The 22,842-nt window shown below is 41.0% G+C and overlaps 2 protein-coding genes across 2 annotated transcripts in view; one reads left to right on the forward strand and one right to left on the reverse strand.

Moving 5' to 3' along the window:
• The window catches only part of LOC139537046 (5-hydroxytryptamine receptor 4-like), a 41,723-nt gene extending 29,253 nt beyond the window's left edge, over positions 1–12,470 (reverse strand). The window contains exons 1-5 of the mRNA XM_071337883.1: positions 12,298–12,470; positions 4,329–4,416; positions 3,975–4,121; positions 1,730–1,930; positions 255–408 (exon numbers count right to left, since the gene is read on the reverse strand). Of these exons, the coding sequence (XP_071193984.1) occupies positions 255–408; positions 1,730–1,930; positions 3,975–4,121; positions 4,329–4,357 (531 nt within the window). The 5' untranslated portion in view covers positions 4,358–4,416; positions 12,298–12,470. The remainder of the gene's footprint in view (positions 1–254; positions 409–1,729; positions 1,931–3,974; positions 4,122–4,328; positions 4,417–12,297) is intronic.
• A 2,167-nt stretch (positions 12,471–14,637) lies between these two features.
• LOC139553275 (putative cytochrome P450 120) overlaps positions 14,638–22,842 on the forward strand; it is a 46,404-nt gene continuing 38,199 nt past the window's right edge. The window contains exons 1-8 of the mRNA XM_071365473.1: positions 14,638–15,207; positions 15,769–15,846; positions 16,160–16,244; positions 16,355–16,390; positions 17,722–17,861; positions 18,714–18,837; positions 18,972–19,116; positions 19,288–19,398. Of these exons, the coding sequence (XP_071221574.1) occupies positions 15,018–15,207; positions 15,769–15,846; positions 16,160–16,244; positions 16,355–16,390; positions 17,722–17,861; positions 18,714–18,837; positions 18,972–19,116; positions 19,288–19,398 (909 nt within the window). The 5' untranslated portion in view covers positions 14,638–15,017. The remainder of the gene's footprint in view (positions 15,208–15,768; positions 15,847–16,159; positions 16,245–16,354; positions 16,391–17,721; positions 17,862–18,713; positions 18,838–18,971; positions 19,117–19,287; positions 19,399–22,842) is intronic.

Here is a 22,842-nt window from a genome sequence, read left to right on the forward strand (position 1 = left end):
GTTTGCTCTCCCCAAAGAGCATGATGCTTGAACTGACTACTACATCGCCATCCAATGAATTTGAAATATGTTATGCTTGTTGGTTTAACCATGTGTCCTTCACTTAACATGTGTCCTGTTCACATTTTCAAGGATCAACAAAATGATTTAGTATAAAAAGGATTTAGATGTAATGAATAAGACTAAAGAGCAAGCCACTGTCTGTAGTAGAACCATCAGACAGACAGGAAGAACACAGCTGCTTATAGACTTACAATGTCCTCTATGCCGATGGCGTGCCAACTTTGCATGATGGGAAGGAAGGAGATGAAGGAGGGGATGACCCAGCATCCTCCCAGCATCAGGGCCACTCTCAAGGGCGTCATTTTATTCCTGTACACCAGCGGTTGGCAGCAGATTGCGTAGTACCTATCAATAGAATATAACAACATTATAACAACATTCTAACAACATCCACAACATCATAGATTCAACTGAGATAAAAAAAACAATCTATTGATGGTGTTTTTCTGAATTCTATCTACAGGCCACAAATATCTACCTAATATGTACATACCAAAATATTACCAATGGTGACTCATTCCTAATTCCGTATTCTTTAAAATAATCTCATGACTTGCATAACCAAATAATAAACAAAGTTGACATCCTCTATTGACTTCACCATGTATGGTGGCTTTAGCCCTTTGTATAGTGTCCAAAATATTAGGAACACCTTCCAAATATTGAGTTGCACCCACTTTTGTCCTCAGAACAGTCTCAATTCGTCAGGGCATGGACTCTACAAGGTGTCGAAAGTGTTCCACAGGGATGCTGGCCCATGTTGACTCCAACGCTTCCACAGTTGTGTCAAGTTTGCTGGATGTCCTTTGGGTGGTGGATAATTTTTGATACACACGAGAAACTGCTGAGCGTGAAAAGCGTTGCGGTTCTTGACACACTCAATGCGGCTTGCACCTACTACCATATCCTGTTCAAAGGTACTTAAATCTTTTGTCTTGCCCATTCACCCTCTGAATGGCACACATACACAATCCATGTCTCAATTGTCTCAAGGCTTATAAATTTAAAAGAATTACCTGTCTCCTCCCCTTCATCTACGCTGATTGAAGTGGATTTAATAAGTGACATCAATAAGGGATCATAGCTTTCACCTGGATTCACCTGGTCAGTTTATGTCATGGAAAGAGCAGGTGTTCCTAATGTTTTGTACAGTCAGTGTAGGTGGATAAGAAAGACAAGCAGTGACTCATCACTTCATACGCTACATTAAAAAAGATAACTATAATTCTAACGACCAATCAGGCCTCTTGTCATGACTCATGTCTCATATTTCCACCCAGGGAAGCTAAAAGAATGATTGGTCCTGTGGAGAAGCAGAAATCATTTTTGTGTTTGGAGCGAGGGGCTGAGCTAGCAGGTGACTCACTACAGTGGCTTTTCACTGTATGGTGCAGGACAAGACAACATAGCTGCTCTTCTGACAGCCATGACAGGCTGCCATATGCTATGGACAAAGAACAACAACAAAGAGGTGCTAGAGGGCCATCCAAGACACATGCTAATTCTAATACAGCTGGGTGCTAACAGAGGCGTAGGGCTATTAGGCTGAACGGATGCATCAAGGTGAATTGGATAGGTGCGTGGAAAAAGTTTGCAATAGCTGGCTGACATATTTACAAATGTTTACATGAGTAAAGGGATGTTTTTCACTATGTTCATTGCTCACCTGTCCAGTGCTATGCAGCACAGGTGTAGGATAGATGCAGTGGTCAGCAGCACGTCCAGTGAGGTCCGAACCAGACAGAATATCTCCCCGTACCGCCACTGACTTGTGGTCAACTCAATGGCTGCAAACGGCATGACAACCACAGCAACCAGGAGGTCTGCAAACGCCAAAGACACTATGAAGTAATTGGTCTTCTTTTTCCTAGAGTGAGACGAGGGACAAAAACATTTAGATTTATTTCCAGAAAGGCACATGAGTTGAATGCAAAGATAATTATATTTTTGTTATCTGTTAGAATTGTCAACTGATCTGCACAAGACAGAACAAACCTTTTTTCTCTCTAATTACCCTTTAATACTATATCGCTAAACATAAAACATGACAGAAAGGATGCCAGTGCCGGATGTAAAAACAGCTACTTAGTTTGTCGCCAAATAGCTAGGAAGTGGCCTGTTCATCAGTCTGTCCATCACACGTCCTATTTCAATTGAATTCTGATCAATAATTTTTTGGTACATCATTTCATATACAGTACCAGTCAAAAGTTTGGGCACACCTAATCATTCAAGGGTTTATTTTTACTATTTTCTATATTGTAGAATAATAGTGAAGACATCAAAACTATGAAATAACACATATGGAATCATGTAGTAACCAAAGAGTGTTAAACAAATCAAAACATATTTTTTATTTTAGATTCTTCAAAGTATCCCCCCTTTGACAGCTTTGCACACGCTTGGCATTCTCTCAACCAGCTTCATGAGTTAGTCACCTAGAATGCTTTTCCAACAGTCTTGAAGAAGTTCCCACATATGCTGAGCACTTGTTGGCTGCTTTTCCTTCACTCTGCTGTCCAACTCATCCCAAACCATCTCAATTGGGTTGAGGTCGGGTGTTTGTGGAGGCCAGGTTATCTGATGCAGCACTCCATCACTCTCCTTCTTGGTCAAATAGCCCTTACACAGCCTGTATGTGTGTTTTTGGGTCATTGCTCGTATTTCTTGGCCCAAGCAAGTCTCTTCTTCTTATTAGTGTCCTTTAGTAGTGGTTTATTTGCAGCAATTCAACCATGACGGCCTGATTCACGCAGTCTCCTCTGAACAGTTGATGTTAAGATGTGTTTCTTACTTGAACTCTGTGAAGCATTTATTTGGGCTGCAATCTGAGGTGCAGTTAATTGACGATATCTGGGGCTGGTAACTCTAATGAACTTATCCCCTGCAGCAAAAGTAACTCTGGGTCTTCCGTTCCTGTGGCAGTCTTCATGAGAGACAGTTTCATCATAACACTTGATGGTTTTTGCGACTGCACTTGAAGAAAGGTCTTGAAATTTTCCGTATTGACTGACTTTCATGTCCTCTAAAGTAATGATGGACTGTCGTTTCCCTTTGCTTATTTGAGTTGTTCTTGCCATAATATGGACTTGGTCTTTTACCAAATAGGGATATCTTCTGTATACCACCCCTACCCTGTCACAACACAATTGGCTCGACACGATTGGCTCAAACGCATTAAGATTAAATAAATGATGATGAACTTCACAGGGTGGTGAAAGTGCACGTGATGAGCTTGATAATAATCTCAGCATGTAAACTATACGTGTGCTCTAGCCAACAGCATTCAATCTGTACCCTGTGCGCTGTTGGCTAGAGCACACGTGCCAAACCCAGAGTGGGCACACTCACTATATAAAGCAACATTTTTCATGAGAAAACCATCAGTAAAGTTGAAAATGCCATTTAACTTGTAGTTTTTATCCGGTACATGGGAATTTAACAGTATTTTTATGTGCACTACATCATCACGCACAGCCTTTTTGGGCTCCCGAGTGGCGCAGCGGTCTAAGGCACTGCATCTCAGTGCTAGAAGCATCACTAGAGACCCTGGTTCAATCCTGGGCTATATCACAACCGGCCATGATTGGGAATGGCGCACAATTGGCACAGCGTCGTCCGGGCTAAGGTTCGACCGGGGTAGGCCGTCATTGTAAATAAGAATTTGTTCTTAACTGACTTGCCTAGTTAAATAAAGGTTAAATAAAATAAATCTGCAATAAGATACAAATGGAAACACATCTCTGGTGGGAAAATGCGCATATGTTTTTATCCTGATTTTAGAATATTTGCATGAAAATCTATTGTCAATTGGATGGAAACCTAGCTTCTGTGGTAAAAACCACATGTTTTCCTCTGACCACTTTTATTTGAAAGAATGGGACTTACATGTAAACAGGAAGTGTGCTTACCGTAGCTGTCTGTCCTTGCAGAGCGCCACCATCACCAGCAGGTTCCCCAGAACAGTCATGATGATGAGGATGGTGAGGAAGATGGTGAGAATGATCCTCTCCAGCGAGTTCAGCACTTGCTCCGTGTTTGCCACTTCCTCGACTGAACTACACAATCAAACAATGATGGTTATTGAGTTCATCATCATCACATCATTTCAAATGTGACTAATGAATACAGTAATGCATTAGATACAAGCACAACTCAATCATAACATGTATAAATGAAGACCTTTCATAAAAAAATATATAATTTTCTGAGTGGCCTTTAGATGTTTAATGTTGATCATCACATGTTCCACTGCGTGTTCTTACTGTTCAGGTGGGTGTGATTCTGTGGCCATCACTGTTCATCTGCATGGAGTTCGCTAGAGGAGAGTCCTCCACACAAAATGCTGTGGCCCTGAGGACAAACACAACCAGGCCCATTCATCACAGCTCCAATACTAACACTGTGAATTATTAAAGTCTACAGCTCTAATCCTGTATGATGGTAATGTTACCCACTCTAAACCTGTCTCGTACGCATGTAACAATGGCTGTTTAGAGGACTTCTTTATCAGTCGTGAATATTATTAACTCAGAAGTCCAGGAAAGTGGTGTTGTCTTATAGCAAACAGTTATAAAGTTCCTGTCATAACCCACCATATCTAAAGTGTGTGAGGTTTACCTCATGTTACAGTATCATGGTCCCTATGTCAACATAGTTGATAATCCCTGTCTATGGTCAACGTTTGGCCAACGGTTTTCTTACCACAAGTAAACTTCCTTGAAGCAGACTTGAGATAGGACAGCTACAATAGATAACCAGTACAGTCTGAGAAGGGCTTGAATCCAGGGTCTGGATCCCTCAGACTTTAACAAAACAATAGTGACAGAGCAAATAGAGGGCAGTGGTTGCATGTATCTGCACAGCGTGCTTATGACCCACAAATCTCCCCTCCACACAAAGCTTAGGGGCATGACAGCACACACAGACACACAAGCACACGTGCGTACTGTGCACCCACACACACACACCTTACAGAACAAACACAACCCACACAGCCAGTGGAATGAGACAATATTTGCCATATCTGTATGACATTGGCGTAAAAGAGAGCAGAGAAAGTTCAGACAATGGCACTATTTTCTTTGACCCAGTATTTCCCTAGATTTTCCGATCATAAATGTGTCATGTGTTAGACAGGGAGTTGAGTTGAACAGGAAGATTTCCTTACACAACATGAGGAAGGGAGAAGAGTTTTGGCACATTATTATTAACATGGAGTCCTCTGTGGCCAAATCACACCTCAGCCTCCGGAGAGGGAGCAGTGGGTCCAAATCACACAGGAGTGCTCTGCCTGGAGCCCCTGCTGGATAAATACATGCGGAGAGTGAGAGTGAGGTGGGAGTATGCTGAGATCCAAGTGGGTAAATACATGAGAGAACTGAGGTGTATACCATTCTAGAAGACTCCTCATTCCAATGGAGATCACACTCTTAAGCACAGCTCTTCAAAACAAAGGCATGCCTCCCATATTGGATCTCTCCATAATCTGCCAGGCTTCAGTTCTCCATGAATTTTGCAGCCTCAGAGTGGGATGACAGTCTGACAGCTTCTGATGGAATGATGGACCATTCCAGAGCAATTATATCCTCACAAGTTACATTTATAAACATGTAATCACATTGGAATGACTGTCATTCTATAGCATTCCAAGAGTTGTATAAAAAAAATGTAGGTAAATAAATATACAATAATTTGACACTGTCTTCACAAATCACAGTTTGAGATCTAGTTATCCTTAATCCTAAACTGGAACATGAAGTACACATCTTACAAAGAGAAGACGCATTCCAGGAACATAAACACTTGACTTGGCGATGGCATCACAGTCTATTTCACAATGCTCACATTGAGTCCTCTAAACACTCTCTCTGGGAATTTTATTCATGTAAGGCTTTTCTTTTGTGATCAAATACTTCAGAGAAGTATATTAACTTCTCATTCCAAGGCTTTGAGGCAAAGAAACAGTCATGTTCGAGCATAAAAACAATCTGAAGCCATTGAAATGAATAGCTTGTCGGAGTCAGGTCCTCAGCAATGCACTACAATAGTTTAGAACAGGAATGTCAAGCAGAATGTATCCAAAGCACTGCAATCCTGTGAAATAACTGCCATCCTTGCAATTACAAGAACCAAGATATTTGCAGATGATCATGCCATGAATACAAATAAAACTTACTGTAAAAGCCTTGAATGAATCCCAATTCATTTACCAGTGCCACCATATAAATAATTTGCAAGTAGATACTCCAAAACAACTTCACACATAATTGCACAAATCTTGCTTTAAGAGGTCTGGCATGCGGTGGATTTACATGCGAGGAGAAGGAGGGTCAAATCTGGCCACTGGTGGCTTGGACTCCTCCATGACACCACTGTAGTGCTCTCGTTGCTCAATGGGTGAGGTTCCTCCTATCATATCCACAACCAATACATTCCAGAAAACACTAACAGACATTTTATTGAAAAGCACGTTGCTAGTCTTTGAAAAGTGTAATATACACTGAGTATACCAAACATTAGGAACACCTTCCGAATAATGAGTTCAATAAGGGATCATAGCTTTCACCTGGATTCACCTGGTCAGTCTATGTCATGGAAAGAGCAGGTGTTCTTAATGTTTAGTACACTCAGTGTAGTTCAACTGGTAATGGATAAATAAAATAAAATAGTTTACTGCTAAAATACATGAAAATAACACTTGTTGCCTTTTGTTCATTTTCATCCGTGGTCCCAGAAAAAAAATTAAGGATTCCAAATCTGGGCATTTCACTTTCCAGTGTGTTCAGGGCATACTTTTGTCCCAACAAATTCAGCCAAGGAGCCGAGTTTAACTCAGACAGACAAGCCTGAAGAGAAATTGAAGGGAATTTTAGAAAAAGCATACTTACAAAGTTTGTTCAAGAACTGATATATATGAGCTCCTAGAGAATCAAAATAACTAAATCAGAGATCCCTGATATGTTAAACACCTGCCACCATCACAATTCAGAGTTATTGAGAAGGACTAAAACAGATTAATTGAATAACAGTACAGTACATTACATAACATTAGTGGAGGAATAACAAACAGTTCTGACAAATTCTGCTCGCATAATCAGATCTGACACCTTCCCACACTAGCTGTCTTTACCGTGTGGCTCTTCAACAGGCAAACTGATTCATTTTTGATGCACCTCCACTGACCACATGCCACAATTTGTTTCATTTATTTTATTTTAAATTATAGAATATATAATGTAGCTATGCTATAATCTCAGCCACAGTAGTTTATTACAATAAGAGTAAGTAACTGTAACAATAGATTGATAGTAACTGTAACAGTGGGTTGATAGTAACTGTAACAGTAGGTTGATAGTAACTGTAACAGTAGACTGATAGTAACTGTAACAGTAGGGTGATAGTAACTGTAACAGTGGGTTGATAGTAACTGTAACAGTAGGTTGATAGTAACTGTAACAGTGGGTTGATAGTAACTGTAACAGTAGGTTGATAGTAACTGTAACAGTAGACTGATAGTAACTGTAACAGTAGATTGATAGTAACTGTAACAGTAGGTAGATAGTAACTGTAACAGTAGACTGATAGTAACTGTAACAGTGGATTGATAGTAACTGCAACAGTAGGTTGATAGTAACTGTAACAGTAGACTGATAGTAACTGTAACAGTGGGTTGATAGTAACTGTAACAGTGGACTGATAGTAACTGTAACAGTGGGTTGATAGTAACTGTAACAGTAGACTGATAGTAACTGCAACAGTAAGTGGATAGTAACTGTAACAGTGGGTTGATAGTAACTGTAACAGTAGGTTGATAATAACTGTAACAGTAGGTTGATAGTAACTGTAACAGTAGATTGATAGTAACTGTAACAGTGGGTTGATAGTAACTGTAACAGTAGGTTGATAGTAACTGTAACAGTAGATTGATAGTAACTGTAACAGTAGGTTGATAGTAACTGTAACAGTGGGTTGATAGTAACTGTAACAGTAGGTTGATAGTAACTGTAACAGTGGGTTGATAGTAACTGTAACAGTGGGTTGATAGTAACTGTAACAGTAGGTTGATAGTAACTGTAACAGTGGGTTGATAGTAACTGTAACAGTGGGTTGATAGTAACTGTAACAGTAGGTTGATAGTAACTGTAACAGTAGATTGATAGTTACTGTAACAGTAGGTAGATAGTAACTGTAACAGTAGGTTGATAGTAACTGTAACAGTAGGTTGATAGTAACTCTAACAGTAGATTGATAGTAACTGTAACAGTGGATTGATAGTAACTGTAACAGTAGGTTGATAGTAACTGTAACAGTAGGTTGATAGTAACTGTAACAGTAGGTTGATAGTAACTGTAACAGTATATTGATAGTAACTGTAACAGTGGGTTGATAGTAACTGTAACAGTAGGTTGATAGTAACTGTAACAGTAGATTGATAGTAACTGTAACAGTAGGTTGATGGTAACTGTAACAGTAGGTTGATGGTAACTGTAACAGTAGGTTGATAGTAACTGTAACAGTGGGTTGGTAGTAACTGTAACAGTGGGTTGATAGTAACTGTAACAGTAGGTTGATAGTAACTGTAACAGTGGGTTGATAGTAACTGTAACAGTAGGTTGATAGTAACTGTAACAGTAGGTTGATAGTAACTGTAACAGTGGGTTGGTAGTAACTGTAACAGTAGGTTGATAGTAACTGTAACAGTGGGTTGGTAGTAACTGTAACAGTGGGTTGATAGTAACTGTAACAGTAGGTTGATAGTAACTGTAACAGTAGGTTGATAGTAACTGTAACAGTGGGTTGGTAGTAACTGTAACAGTGGGTTGGTAGTAACTGTAACAGTGGGTTGGTAGTAACTGTAACAGTGGGTTGGTAGTAACTGTAACAGTGGGTTGATAGTAACTGTAACAGTAGGTTGATAGTAACTGTAACAGTAGGTTGATAGTAACTGTAACAGTGGGTTGATAGTAACTGTAACAGTAGGTTGGACAGTGTGTTCTATGTACCATACGTTCTATGTATGTTTTGGGACTGTTCCTCTAATGGCTGACTAATTGTACTTCTCTACAGTAACACTATGGTGTCATCTTTTCAAATAATGGCGAGCATTTCAAAGGCTCTCAATTTCTCTATAAACAACATTATAAAGATGACTTTAACTTTTCCATGTGCTCAGGGAGACAATTTCACACGCGAAGCACACCAACAACAGGGACAAGAAGCAAACCCGGACATTCGTTCCGTGCAAAGAAATATATTTCATGAATTGAGCTACTTAGATGACTGTAATGATCTCTGAAGGAGTAATTGACCATGCAGGGACACTCAGAGGAGTTGTGACAGCCTGTGATGGGGGTAAACAGAGAATGAACACAGACACACCAGGCACCATGGAATAAAACAGCTATTTGCTACCATCAGGTTGCTGTGGATGTGGTTTTCCCTTTATTTGGTGGGAACTGACTGAATCTCCATTCTCTCAATGCACCATATGGCAGTACTGTCAATATCAATGATTTCTAGATGCTTGGGCTATTGACTGTGACTAAAGCTATGTCAAGTGTTCCAAAAACAAGTTTTCACGTGATTTCACATGTGAAATTTCACATGAAATCATGTGATTTTCCACTTGTTAGATCATGTGGTTTTTCCTGTAAGGGAGATAGGAGAATTTCACTTTCTCAAAAGTGGAGCTTGGAAGTCAAAGCAACCTGAAACAGAAGGAAACAAAAAGAAAGTCGTAGCAGAATCCTATGGGTGTGGTATGCTACACTGGAGCACCAGCAGAGACAGAGACTCATAACACTATGTGCAGCCACCTGGAAGGCACAGCGCTATATCTATAGCCTAGTTACTATCGTCCTGATTATGTCTGCTGGTGCCTTAATTAAGAGAAAGAGCAAAGTTCCTAATCAGAAAACTGTTCCTACACAGGCAAACATCCTCTTGAAGGTATTTCAGCAAGGCTATACATGATGCCTTGGAAATGAATGAAATTAAATGAAACAGGATTGGCTACAGGATAAGCATTCCTCCTGGAGGGTAACGTTACATAATCACTGGAGCTCTCCTAAACAAACTGTGGACCTGGTAGCAGCTGACCTCTGTTTTGGTAATATATTTCAAAGAGGCAGGAGATGATAATCTGACCCCAGAGAGAGCAGTGAAAGGGGTGTGTGTGCACGTGCACGTGCATGCGTGTGTAGGGGTGGCAGGTAGCCTAGCGCTTAGAGTGTTGGGCCAGGGCAAAGTAACCGAAAGGTCGATGGTTTGAATCCTTGAGCTTACAAGGTGAAAATTTGGTCGATCTGCCCTTGAGCAAGGCACTTAAGCCTAATTGTTTCTGTAAGTCACTCTGGATAAGAGTGTCTGCTAAATGACTAAAATGTTTTTAAAAATGTGTGTGTGATAGAGAGAGCGTGTGTACTCTGTGCTGTTAAATGGATGTTCTGTACTTTCTCCTCTCTTTTTACCTCCATTTAGAACAGGGGTGTTAGTTGAACTGTGGACAGCCAACCTGATCTCTGCTCTAATGAAATCCACAAGGTGTTACACTATAAAACCCAACAAGGTGTTAGACTATAAACCAACCCAGTGTGTGATAGGCTACTGTTTCTAAAGGGTGATGAAGTAACAAGGAAGGAAGAATTCATATCTGATGTTAATGGAATATTAATTTCAAAAAACATTATTTAGATTCAAAAGTGCTCTTTGGTTCTGAAAGACTTCTATTAATATCATTACAATTTATAAGCCTACTATTATTTTGATATAGCCTACAAGCACTTAGATTTGCCAATGTCATATCACCATCAAGCAATCAACTGTAATTTTAAACTATGGACAATAAACTGTTCTTTGCCAGTTAAGTATGAAAACTGGGTTAAAATAGTGCACTAGAATGGACAAAAATATGCACAAAAATAGCAAATTTTATATGATACAGCTCTGTTCCAGTTTTGGGGACGTTACTCTGAAAATATAGTTTACCAAGCTACCAATTACTTTAGACTGGAAGAAGTTAATCTACACTAAAGCTACCCTTAAGAAAAATATACGTTTACTAAAGATACTTTAAAAACCAAAACCAGGTACTTTTAGACTTTTACTCAAGTAGTATTTTACTGGGAGACGTTCACTTTTACTTGAGTCATGTTCTATTAAGGTATCTTTACTTGTACTCAAGTATGAAAATTGGGTACCTTTTCCACCACTGATTTCACTACTCCCCAACACTACTCTGTTCACAATCAAATTAGCTACCCTATCATAACCATGAACACATAATAATAATTGCTAGATAATTGCTATCTCGATTATAACATGCATTAATTAGTAATAAAAAATAAATCATTAGCATATACAATTACAGTGGTGGTAAAAGTACTCGATTTTCATACTTGTGTAAAAGTAAAGATACCTTAATAGAAAATGACTCAACTGAAATTGAAAGTCACCCATTAAAATACTACTTGAGTAAAAGTCTAAAAGTATTTGGTTTAAAATATACTTAAGTATCAAAAGTAAATGTAATTGCAAAAATATATTCAAGTATCAAAAGTAAAAGTACTAATAATTTAAAATTCTTTATATTAAGCAAACCAGATTGCACAATGTTCTAGTTGTTTTTAAATTTACGGATAGCCATGGTCACACTCCAACACTCAGACATAATTTAAAAACAAAGCATTTGTGTTAAGTGAGTCCGCCAGATCAGAGGCAGTAAGGACCAGTCATGTTCTATTGAGAACTGTGCGAACTGGACAATTTTCTGTCCTGCTAAGCATTCAACATGTAACGAATACTTCTGGGTGTCAGGGAAAATGTATGGAGTAAAAAGTACATTATTTTCTATAGGAATGTAGTGAAGTAAAAGTAAAAGTTGTCAAAAATATAAATAGTAAAGTACAGATAACCCCAAAAAACTACCTAAGTAGTACTTTATAGTATTTTTACTTAAGCACTTTACACCACTGCACAATTCAGGGTTTGTATGGGGGCTGTGTATGTCTATAAAATAATTCGGGTTAATGCGTCCGTTAATCATAGTCGGGTATACCAGTCAATTTGCTAAATTCTCGTACGTAATTGTGTTACACACAACTCTATCGCCCATGCAGAATATCCCCAGACTATTATTCGACGTAACCCATTTATTTTCAATGCCTGAATAACTTAAAAACAAACCACAACGCTGCTGAGAGGTTCCGAACTTGATCTTAAAGTTTTCCTCACCTGTGGGCTCGACGCCTCGCTTTACGGGTTCGAACAGCCCTGTGTTGCTATGGACTCTCATATTCCATTGGTATTTTGTCACAGAATAAACACATCAAGCAATGACCATTGACTGCCATAGGTGCGGGTAAATGAGATACCATGGTGCGCAAGGCGATGTGCAGGAGAACAGATGATTGAGCAGCGATCACAGTTTGCAAACGAACTAAATTGGCGAGTTGGGCTGTAGATGGGAAATCCTCTTTCAAAGCCCGCTTCTCCCAGATGAAAGAAGGGGTTGACTATGACGCCCCCGTGGGGTTCAAATAGAGAGACACCAGACCACATATCTCCATATCAATGGCTCTATCTGTACCACCTTTTATTGTGTCAAATGCTAGATAAACACTTTGTTTAATTTTTTGTTTGGCAGGACAACTGGTACTTTGATGGTCAACACTGACATTCTACTTGCCTCAGAATCTGCATTGGTCTGCAGCTTCAAATAAAATGTCAGATGAAAACAAAGTAGATGTTCAAACAGTATTAATCCAAGATATAGCGAAAGAGGATTATTTTGGAACAATACACAATGAATCTTGCTTACAACAAACGTGTGCCTTTATTTAGATTGTTTTTGTGCTGATTGTACAGATATTGTGACAGCTGATTAAATGGCATCACTTGAGAAGGCAAGAACAATAATCATGTCAGGAGAAGTGCAGTATTATCATAAGGAGACGTATACTTGTAATACGGAGGAGGAATGGAGGGTAAAAGAGAGGCAGAGGAGGTCTAAGAGAGAGAGGGAGGAAGAGGGTGAGCTTGAGTCGGTTAAAAAGGGTAGGGAAAAGGGAGATGGTTTGTTTAAACAAGAATGGTAGAAACTGTAAGCAGAGTGAGCTGAAGACAGGAGGAGAAATGGAAGTGAATGAGGGCGAAGTATCGGAGGTGGCAGATGTGGTGAAGTTCTCGGAGCCCGAGGCTTGCACCAAGGGTCAGGATGAAGATGATTCTGTGACAGTAGGAGTGACGTTTTTGGAAAAGGTGGACCCTTGCCTTTTGGCTGATCCATTCATCAACCAATTCCACAGTACCCAACTCTGTTTTGATCCACCCTGAAACCACAATTCACATCTCTTACCCCCATTCATTTAACGCGGAACGCCTGCTCCCTCTGACCAGTAGAAACACAAACAATTATCACAAGACCACTTCTGGTTACCCTCACCAATTCCACAGCACCCAACTCTGTTTATCCTGACACTTGGTGCAAGTTGGGTGCTGTGGAATCGGTGAGGGTAGCCAGAAGTGGTCTTGTGATAATTGTTTGTGTTTCTGCTGGTCAGAGGGAGCAGGTGCTCCATGTTAAATGAATGGGGGGAAGAGATGTGAATTGTTTTGCTCTCAAGAAAAGGACACCATTGAAAGGAATGATTACTGGAGTAGCTGTAAATGGGAACGTTGACCAACTGAAGGGGAAGATTCCAGGTATTTGTGATGCTCGTCGTTTGGTGCGACGCAGATAGGGTGGCATGAGTGGTGAAACAGAAGAGTCTGTTCCTTTGAGTTTTGATGTTGAGTCTTTGCCCGACAAAGTGATGTTAGGATATATAAGTTATCCTGTACAAGCTTTTGTGCCGAATACATTACGTTGTTACAGGTGTCAAGCTTATGGGCATGTGGCAGCAGTGTGTAGGAGGGAGGTTCCTAGTTGTGAGAAGTGCAGAAAGGCATGAGACAAAGGAATGTGTAGCACTGGGGAAAGTAGTGGTATGTGTTAATTGTAGGTTTAGAGTTTAGAGTCCAGGTTTAGAGTAGTGCAGAAGTTGTCATATGCTGAGGCAGTGAAGAAAGTAGAGGAAAATGGATCATGGGGGAGGGATCCAGAGAGGAGTGGTGTGAGAATAAACCAACAAGTGATATATGTTTCAGTACGATTGGATTTTTAGCATTTAGTTCAGGGAGGGAACGTAAGTCGCAGAAAATTGAGGTTGTGGTGGCAACTGCAGAGAGGTATTTGGGTGTGCGAGACTTGACGTCAAAAGAGTTACAGGGTGTGTTAAGTGGTGGTGTCCCATCCTTTTAGACTGTTGGCCTGAGGTAGGATTAAATATATTTCAATAATGGAATAGGGTGTTATTTTCTTTTCTTGTTTCTTTTTTGTGAGTGTAGTGTTAGATGGTAGTGTATTTGTTTATTTAAATAAATAAATACATCTATCAAAGGATGAGGGATTTATAATCCAGTCTAGTAGGTGGCGGTATTGCAACATTCATTGGATGCCAACCGCCGTTAAACCTCATCGAAGAAGAAGACAAATGTGTGCCAATCTGCTACAGGAGGCTCGAACTGCAGGCACTCCTGATGAAGTGGTGGGGGTGGGACTAACTGAAGTCCATCCAGGAAGCTTTTTGCTGAATACTTTCAGTTGCCATCGAGATATCACGATGGGATAGCAGTAATGTGATAGTTCTGTGTAATACAATATGCCAGTTTTTAGAAAAAACTAAACACATTTCGTAACGTTAATCCTGTGGGGGTTTTTCGGAGTTTGTTTTCATGGCATAGTTAGTTAAACATTAGCCATGTTTATCGTCAACCTTGTTGCAGAATGGATCAATAGTATATGCAGAATAGATGCAGAATAAGCGTTTTTTTGGACCATCTGCTGTCTAATCCAACAACTGTGTGGTTAATTTACCACTGAGCTAACCCCAGCAGTAAACTCCTTTTAAATCATGTCGAAACTAGTGGGCACTGCGGGGGTCTCTGTGTTGGGCGACAAATCTTTGGAGTTTTACCGAGATCCAGTGGCTTTTTGTGAACAGCGTATTGAAAAGCATGGGATACGGATATTTCAATCAAGACTTCTGAACAAACCAACTTCCTTCGTCTGTTCGGTGGAAGGGATGAAGGAATTACTTTGCGGTATAGCCACTTATTCGTGTGTGTGTGTGCGTGTGTGTCACAATAACCTAATCAGTTCAACGGTAACAAGTTTTGACTAATAGGCCAACATTCTTATACATTCATAGTTTTTGCTTTTCAGTCTACATATCAGTTTAGGGTCAATTTCAATTTTTAACGCATTAGTAGGAAGTGATATGATTATATCAATAATGGGCTCCCGAGTGGCGCAGCGGTCTAAGGCACTGCAACTCAGTGCGAGAGGCGTCACCCTGGTTCGAATCCAGGCTGTATCACAACCGACCGTGATTGGGAGTCCCATAGGGCAGTGCACAATCGTCGTCAGGGTTTGGCCGGTGTCAGCCGTCATTTTAAATAATAATTTGTTCTTAACTGATTTGCCTGGTTAAATTAAAAATACATTTTAAAAAATATAATATTTGTCCATTGATTAGACAGGGCTTGGTAACTGACCATTCATGAGATGGACCTGTGACTTTCCCTAGGGTGTATTGGTGAGAATTGTGTGTTTCCCAATTGAAAGAGGACATTGCAACTTATGTGATCATGACTGTATTTCAGAGAAGTCATCTGTGTTCCTGAAAGACCCCACTGATGTAATGCACAACATGTATGGAGACAACATAGTGACTGCTAATGGTGAGTTCATGTCCCAAAGGTCCATAGGGTGCAACTTGCATGCAATTTGCTTATAAGGATATAGGGGCTGTATTAGAGAGCCTACACCTCCTCTGGCCTTTACAAAAACATATTTGATTGTACATGTTCACAGGGTAAAGCTGCTTTAGGCCTTCACACTATTTGCTTGTTTTATTAATTTATCAGAAGTTGAAAAACAGAATATTCATTATTTAGACCAATAGATGGAGTCATTGCACATTTTTTCTTTATTTCTGCTTTATTATGAGCAACTCCATAATGTTATCTTTTGTATTCTGTATGGTTCATCCAGGCGAGGAAGCCTGCTTGCTGCGTCTGTCTCTCACCAACCTTTTCACAGGAAAGTGTCTGGCCTCAGGCTCTGACCTCATTAACAGGTAAAGACTAGTTTCATTTATTGAGTATGACAGGGTGACCAAATGTCATTATAAATATACCTTCATTAAGGATAACAATGCTTGTTTCTCTGTTTTTCTTTCCTGCACAGTGTTTCTGAACGGTGCTTGAAGGACCTTTCTGCAACGTAAGAACCCTTGAAACCTCGACTCACATTCCTTCATGCACTTCTGTCTTACTCAACATACACTAGCAGGACCATACCAGAAATGTATGACCTACACTGCTTTCAGAAAGTATTCATAACCCTTGACTTATTACACATTTTGTTGTGTTACAGCCTGATTTCAAAAAGAAAAAAGAAAAAAAAGAATTCTCTCCTACAGTATTTACACACAATACCCCATAATGACAAAGTGAAAACATGTTTTTAGAATTTTTTGCACATTTATTTAAAATGAATACAGACATTTCTCATTCACACCCTTGAGTCAAGACATGTTAGAATCACCTTTGGCAGCTATTACAGCTGTGATTCTTTCTGGGTGAGTCTCTAAGAACTTTTCACACATGGATTGTGCAATATTTGCACAAAATTCTTCAAGTTCTGTCAAATTGGTTGTTGATCATTGCTAGACCTCCATTTTCAAGTGTTGCCATAGATTTTCAAGCCGATTTAAGTCAAAACTGTAACTAAGCCACTCAGGAACATTTCATGTCATCTTGGTAAACAATTCCAGTGTATATTTGGCCTTGTGTTTTATGTTATTGTCATGCTGAAAGGTGAATTTGTCTCCCAGTGTCTGCTGGAAAGCAGACTGAACTAGGTTATCCTGTAGGATTTTGCCTATTCCGTTTCTTTTTATCCAGTCCAAAAAATCCATAGTCCTTGCCGATGACAAGCATACCCATAACATGATGCAGCCACCACCATGATTGAAAACAGTGGGGGCTGGTGTGAGGAGCTATAGGAAGACGGGGTCATTGTAATGGCTGGAATGAAATTAATGGGACGGAGTCAAACGTGGTTTCCATATGTTTGATGTGTTTGATACCTTTCAATTTATTCCATTCCAGCCATTACAATTACCTCGTCATCCTATAACTCTTCCCACCAGCCTCCACTCATTGAAAATATGATGCATGGTACTCAGTGATGTGTTGTGTTGAAATGTTTCCTTATTTGCAAGCATTGGAAAACCTCCCTGACCTTAGTCATTGAATCTCTGTTTGAAATGCACTGCTGGACTGAGGGACCTTTTATAGATAATTGTGTGTGTGTGTGGGTTACAGAGATGAGGTAGTCATTCAAAAATCATGTTAAACACTATTATTACACACAGAGTCCATGGGGTATTGTGTGGAGGCCAGTGTCACAAAATCTCAATTAAATCTATTTTAAATTCAGGCTGTAACACAACAAAATGTGGAAAAAGTCAAGGGGTGTGAATACTTTCTGAAGGCACTGTATTTCCATGTATGTTCTGTTCACTTCTCTGATTACCACTTCTTGTGTAGTGGGGAGCCCGTGTCGGTGTACCCTCTGTTTAAACGACTGGGAACAGAACTGGTGTTGGGGCTGTTCCTGAATGTGAACCCAGATGAGACACCAAAGCTTTTCCAGGACATTACAGCACTCTGTACCCTACACTGGCATGGTGAGATTACATGCTCTGTACCCCACACTGGCACGGTGAGATTACAGGCTCGGTACCCTACACTGGCACGGTGAGATTACAGGCTCGGTACCCTACACTGGCACGGTGAGATTACAGGCTCGGTACCCTACACTGGCACGGTGAGATTACAGGCTCGGTACCCTACACTGGCACGGTGAGATTACAGGCTCGGTACCCTACACTGGCACGGTGAGATTACAGGCTCGGTACCCTACACTGGCACGGTGAGATTACAGGCTCGGTACCCTACACTGGCACGGTGAGATTACAGGCTCGGTACCCTACACTGGCACGGTGAGATCAGTCTCTGCCACCTGTAGGTTTTCCCCTCTTACAATGGGAGGCATGCCGCCCACACTGGGCCTCAATGAACAATCACAACTACAATTTCAGCATACCAGTAATTGAAGAAACACTTTAGTCTCACTTTCTTTCAAAGAACTTCCTGCCCCCTGAGGGTGGTGAATATATGCATAGCCAGATAGATGTCTGACAAAACAAACTGCTCTGCATTCAAGGAGCCCTGTTTTCAAAGGGAGTGGAATAGACACACAGATCTGTGCATTAGCTGAGCTACAGTGGTAATTAGATCTCAACACCTCCATTGACAACACTGCCTCAGGCATCTCGGTGAAACCCAGTAGGTGTCAATGACTATTACATTAACACAGCATGTTAATGTGGTAATTGTGAGCCAATATACTTTTCAAAAGGGGATATTAGGCTAATCAAACTGTTGCAACCATGCTTTTCTATAGGTAGACATAGGCCCCTTTTCAGGTTGATGTAAACATAGAGATAGAGAAATATTGACCTGTCCTTCCCCTACAGGGATCATCTCAACTCCAGTCCGTGTGAAGGTTCCTCTGTGGTCCTCTGGCTTTTGCACAGCGCTGGAGGCTAAAGACAAGCTCATGGACATCATTAAAGACAAGCTGGAGTGTCAGAGACAGGGGTGAGTCCATAAATATGTTGTCATAGACACACGTTGTGGTCACATGTAAGTGATTCTTCTCTCCTCACTTTCATTGTCACTTTCTCTTAATGCTTTCTCATTTACTATCTCTTTCTCTCTCTATCACTCTGTAGGTTTGTAGGTTATCTCCGTGATCTACCTCTCCCTGATGCCAGTTGTGCCTCCCAGCATCTGCTGTTGTTCATCTCTGCTCTGATCCCCAAAGCCCTGGCATCCTTACTCACCTCCTTCACCCTGGTTCTGAGTGGAGCAGGCAAGGTGAGACGGCCCGGTTCTCTTACTAAACCTTCAGAGCACGGGAACGCACTTTAAATCATGTTGACCTTACATTGTAGTAACAACTACACAGCTTTTGGAAATGCCTTGCTTTGGATCAGTGTAGTACTGCGGGAATCCTGTATGAACACTAACGCTTCATTCTTTTGTCAGAAGGAAATTAGGAATCGTGCGAGGGCAGACCCTGATTACCTTTACTACGTCCTCCTGGAAGTACAGAGACTTTGGCCTCCGTTCATTGGTGGAAGACGAATAGCCAATCATGTGAGTCCACTACATTGCTTGTTATCAATAACATTTGATCTGATATCTTAGCTCTCTCTGTCCATTCATGATCTGAGCTCAAGGGGTAGTAGCATGCCCACAAATAGATCTCTAAAGAAGTCTGCTTGTAAAGGGAACATCATGTATTTTCCTAGACTTATGATAGCCAACTGTGATCTATCTGCCTGCGGCACGCAGTGACAATGAACTTCTTTCTAAGTTGTTTAAAATGATGAATGACAAGTATGTTCACATGTTCCCCAGTTGATATCCTCTATGAATGATTATCTTTCTGAAATACCCAAGCATGAGTATACAGCTATCGACTCTGTTTTTTATGCCCATCTCATTGTATTCTATGTCTGATAACAGGAAGGCTATTAATCAAAACAGGCCTCCTACATCCAAGTCAATGTTTATGATGCAGAAATGAATGCATTGTGTGACAAAAAATAAGCTGTTGAATATTGTATTATGGTTGTTTTTAGTAATAGAGCTGTCAGCCAGTATATTATTGGCTTACTGTGATTGTCATCTCTTCATTGTTCACTGGCTGGCTTTATAATGAAAATGGTCCAGTTAATGACGTCCATCTTGGAATAGTGTGACCTCATGCCTCTTCACGCAACAACAACAGCCCATGAGGGGAATTGATTGGGCTCAAATTGATTGACCCTCTTACCCAGGGGCTGTGTTTGCTTTATGAGTGGAAAAAGTAATAGCATGCATTTGCAATAGCTTAAATTGTTTACTAGCTAGTATGTTGTGTAATTTATTTTTCACCTTTTTTAACGCTGAGTGAGTATAGTTAGCATAATCTTTGTACGTTGAACTTTTATTTTTTATTAGGAAAATTCTTCAATTGGTCTGATGTAGAGATATCTCCCTGTGTGAGTCCTGGCCTGGAGAGGTTGTTAATAATAAGTGACTTTGGATTTCAACCAGCCGGTGAGGCGTCGACACAACTAGGAGCAGAAAAAACAAGTATTGAGATTAATCAGGCCCAAACAGGTGGCCATAGATGCATATTTAATCAAAATAGTTCATGAATATGAATCTGTTGTGCAGAGTGAACTGTCAGGGTGACAGAGTGTTGGGGAGGGGGAGGATGGAGAGAGGGAGGATGGAGAGGGAGAGGATGATAGTGAGATGGGAGAAAGGATGTAGAGAAGGATAGGGGAGGAGGGAGGGATGGAGAAGAAGGACGGGAGAGGTGGGGAGGAGAGCAGCCCTGAGTTTCTGGTCGTCTTGCCTCAGAGCCCTGCTCCTAGTAGACCTAGCAGCCACAGGGAAGTACAGCTGGGCCTCTTCTGCCTTTGGGCCATAGCAACACACACAGAAAGTCACTAACACAAATTTTCATATCAGAATATTTTTTGTCGTGAATTTATTAACATTGCACTACACTCTGTACTGTACATTTAATTTTCTCCGGGGTTGTCGGAAAGGAACATTTTGTGACTCACCCTCCTCCCACTCCATCGATGGTAGTCAGTGAACTGTGGTTATGCCCACAGTCTCACATGTAGATTGGGATGTTTCAGGCTCCTGTTTGCCTGTGAGTGTTAACGTCACTGTGGTAACAAAAAGGTGTGTGAATGGGTGTTACATATTCATGATGGAGGTGGAAGGAGCGGGGGCCATGGGTGCATCCCAAATGGAACCCTATTTTTACCAGAGCCCTAGTAGTGACAAAATAGGGTGCCATTTGGGACGCTTTCCTTGTCATGTGCTCTCACGGCTCCCCCTCCTTCCCTCCCTGCCTTTCTCCCTCCCTCTATCCCGGCCGGTTGGATGAATAATGCATACCCACACGCCCAGGTTATGATGGGTAATTGATTGAGGCAGTAAACACTGATGTTACAGTGTTGGAGGAGCGTAGGGGAGTGAGGGAGGGAGGGAGGGTGATCGTCATGGGTGGAGGGGGGTTTGTCACGACCTCCACTCACCTGGGGTAAAGCAGCTCCTCCACAACGAGAGAGAGAGAGGGAGAGAGGGGAAGGGGGCTGGACCATTTTTTTGTTCGTGGGCTGGTCGAAATTGACATACACAAAAATATATATTTTTAGAAATAAAACAATTTAAAAAACAGGGCATGGGCCCATGGGCCTGTTAAGATGTTTTTTATATATATATTTGTGCAATTTCACAGTTATAATAATCTATAATGAGCCTTTGGCTGATCAGTGGGTAATGGTCGGCCCCCCTACCAAGATGTGCCGGCCTGGTTTTCTGATAGGCTGAGCTGAGGTTATGCAAACTCATGTTCAAAGTCAAACACGGCATCAGCAAAGAGACCTGCTCCGACTCTGTCATCAGTTAGACAGCCAAGATCATGGATCGTAAAAAACGGAAAAGGTGCCAATAAATGTAGAAAGAGCACATTCTACATTGTCAGCTCACTTAAAACTTCAAATTTTTTGGGTGTCTTAAACCATGAATTGGTCAAATAGTAAAGTGCATTATCCTCATGACTCCTGTAATGAAAGTGTCTGCCCTGTGCCTTTTCCCTCGCTGGGGCTTGCTGCTGAGACCAGCAAGCCACTCTCCTCTCCCCCCCATGTGCCCGAGAGAAAGTGCGCCCAGTGATGCAGGCTGGTGTGGGTAAAATGCCAAAGCCGAATTATTGTCCCAGTCCACCCCTGGGAGAGAGAGAGAGAGAACACCAAGCAAGAGAGGCAGACCAGCAGAAGTGGGTAAGAGAGAGAGCGTTAGAGAAAGAGGGAGTACTTTAACCCATACCTATATGAAGCCAGCCAGGCAAATCAAATTGTATTTTTCACATGCGTGGAAATCCACAGGTGTAGTGAAATGCTTACATACATGCTCTTTCCCAATGATGCAGAGATAAATTTAAAAAACACATGAGAAATAAAACACACAGGAATGAAGCTATATACAAGGAGTACCATAACCATACTGTATCTATGTGCAAGGATACGTGGTCATTGAGGTAGATATGTACATATCACAGGAGGCTGCTGAGGCAAGAACAGCTAGTAACAGTGACTAAGGTTCAGGGCAGGGTACTGGGTGGAGGCCGGCTAGTGATGACTGTCTATTGACACACCCGTGTGTCAATCAAATTTACATCATAATATTTTTTTGCACGGACTGTGTCTCAACCCCACCGCATCCGACTGTGTCTACATTCAGCATCTGCGGTGGAAAGTGGCAGAGCTAGAGCGCTGTTTGTCAGACCAGGAGACATCCCGAAAATCGGTCTTCTCACAAAAACCCCTGTGGTGTCCGAAAGTTTTGGCTTACTAACTAATATGACCACTCTATGGAAAGATGAGACTCTCACAAACATAACAGGGATATGGACTTGAATATGTCCATAAACACTCCAGCTAACTGGTCTGCACATGCTCTGAGGACGCGGCTTGGGATGCTGTCTGGCCCGACAGCTTTTCGAGAGTTAACACGCTTAAATGACTTACG

Source organism: Salvelinus alpinus, chromosome 1 (genome assembly GCF_045679555.1).
Source record: "Salvelinus alpinus chromosome 1, SLU_Salpinus.1, whole genome shotgun sequence".
Classification (NCBI taxonomy): Eukaryota; Metazoa; Chordata; class Actinopteri; order Salmoniformes; family Salmonidae; genus Salvelinus; species Salvelinus alpinus.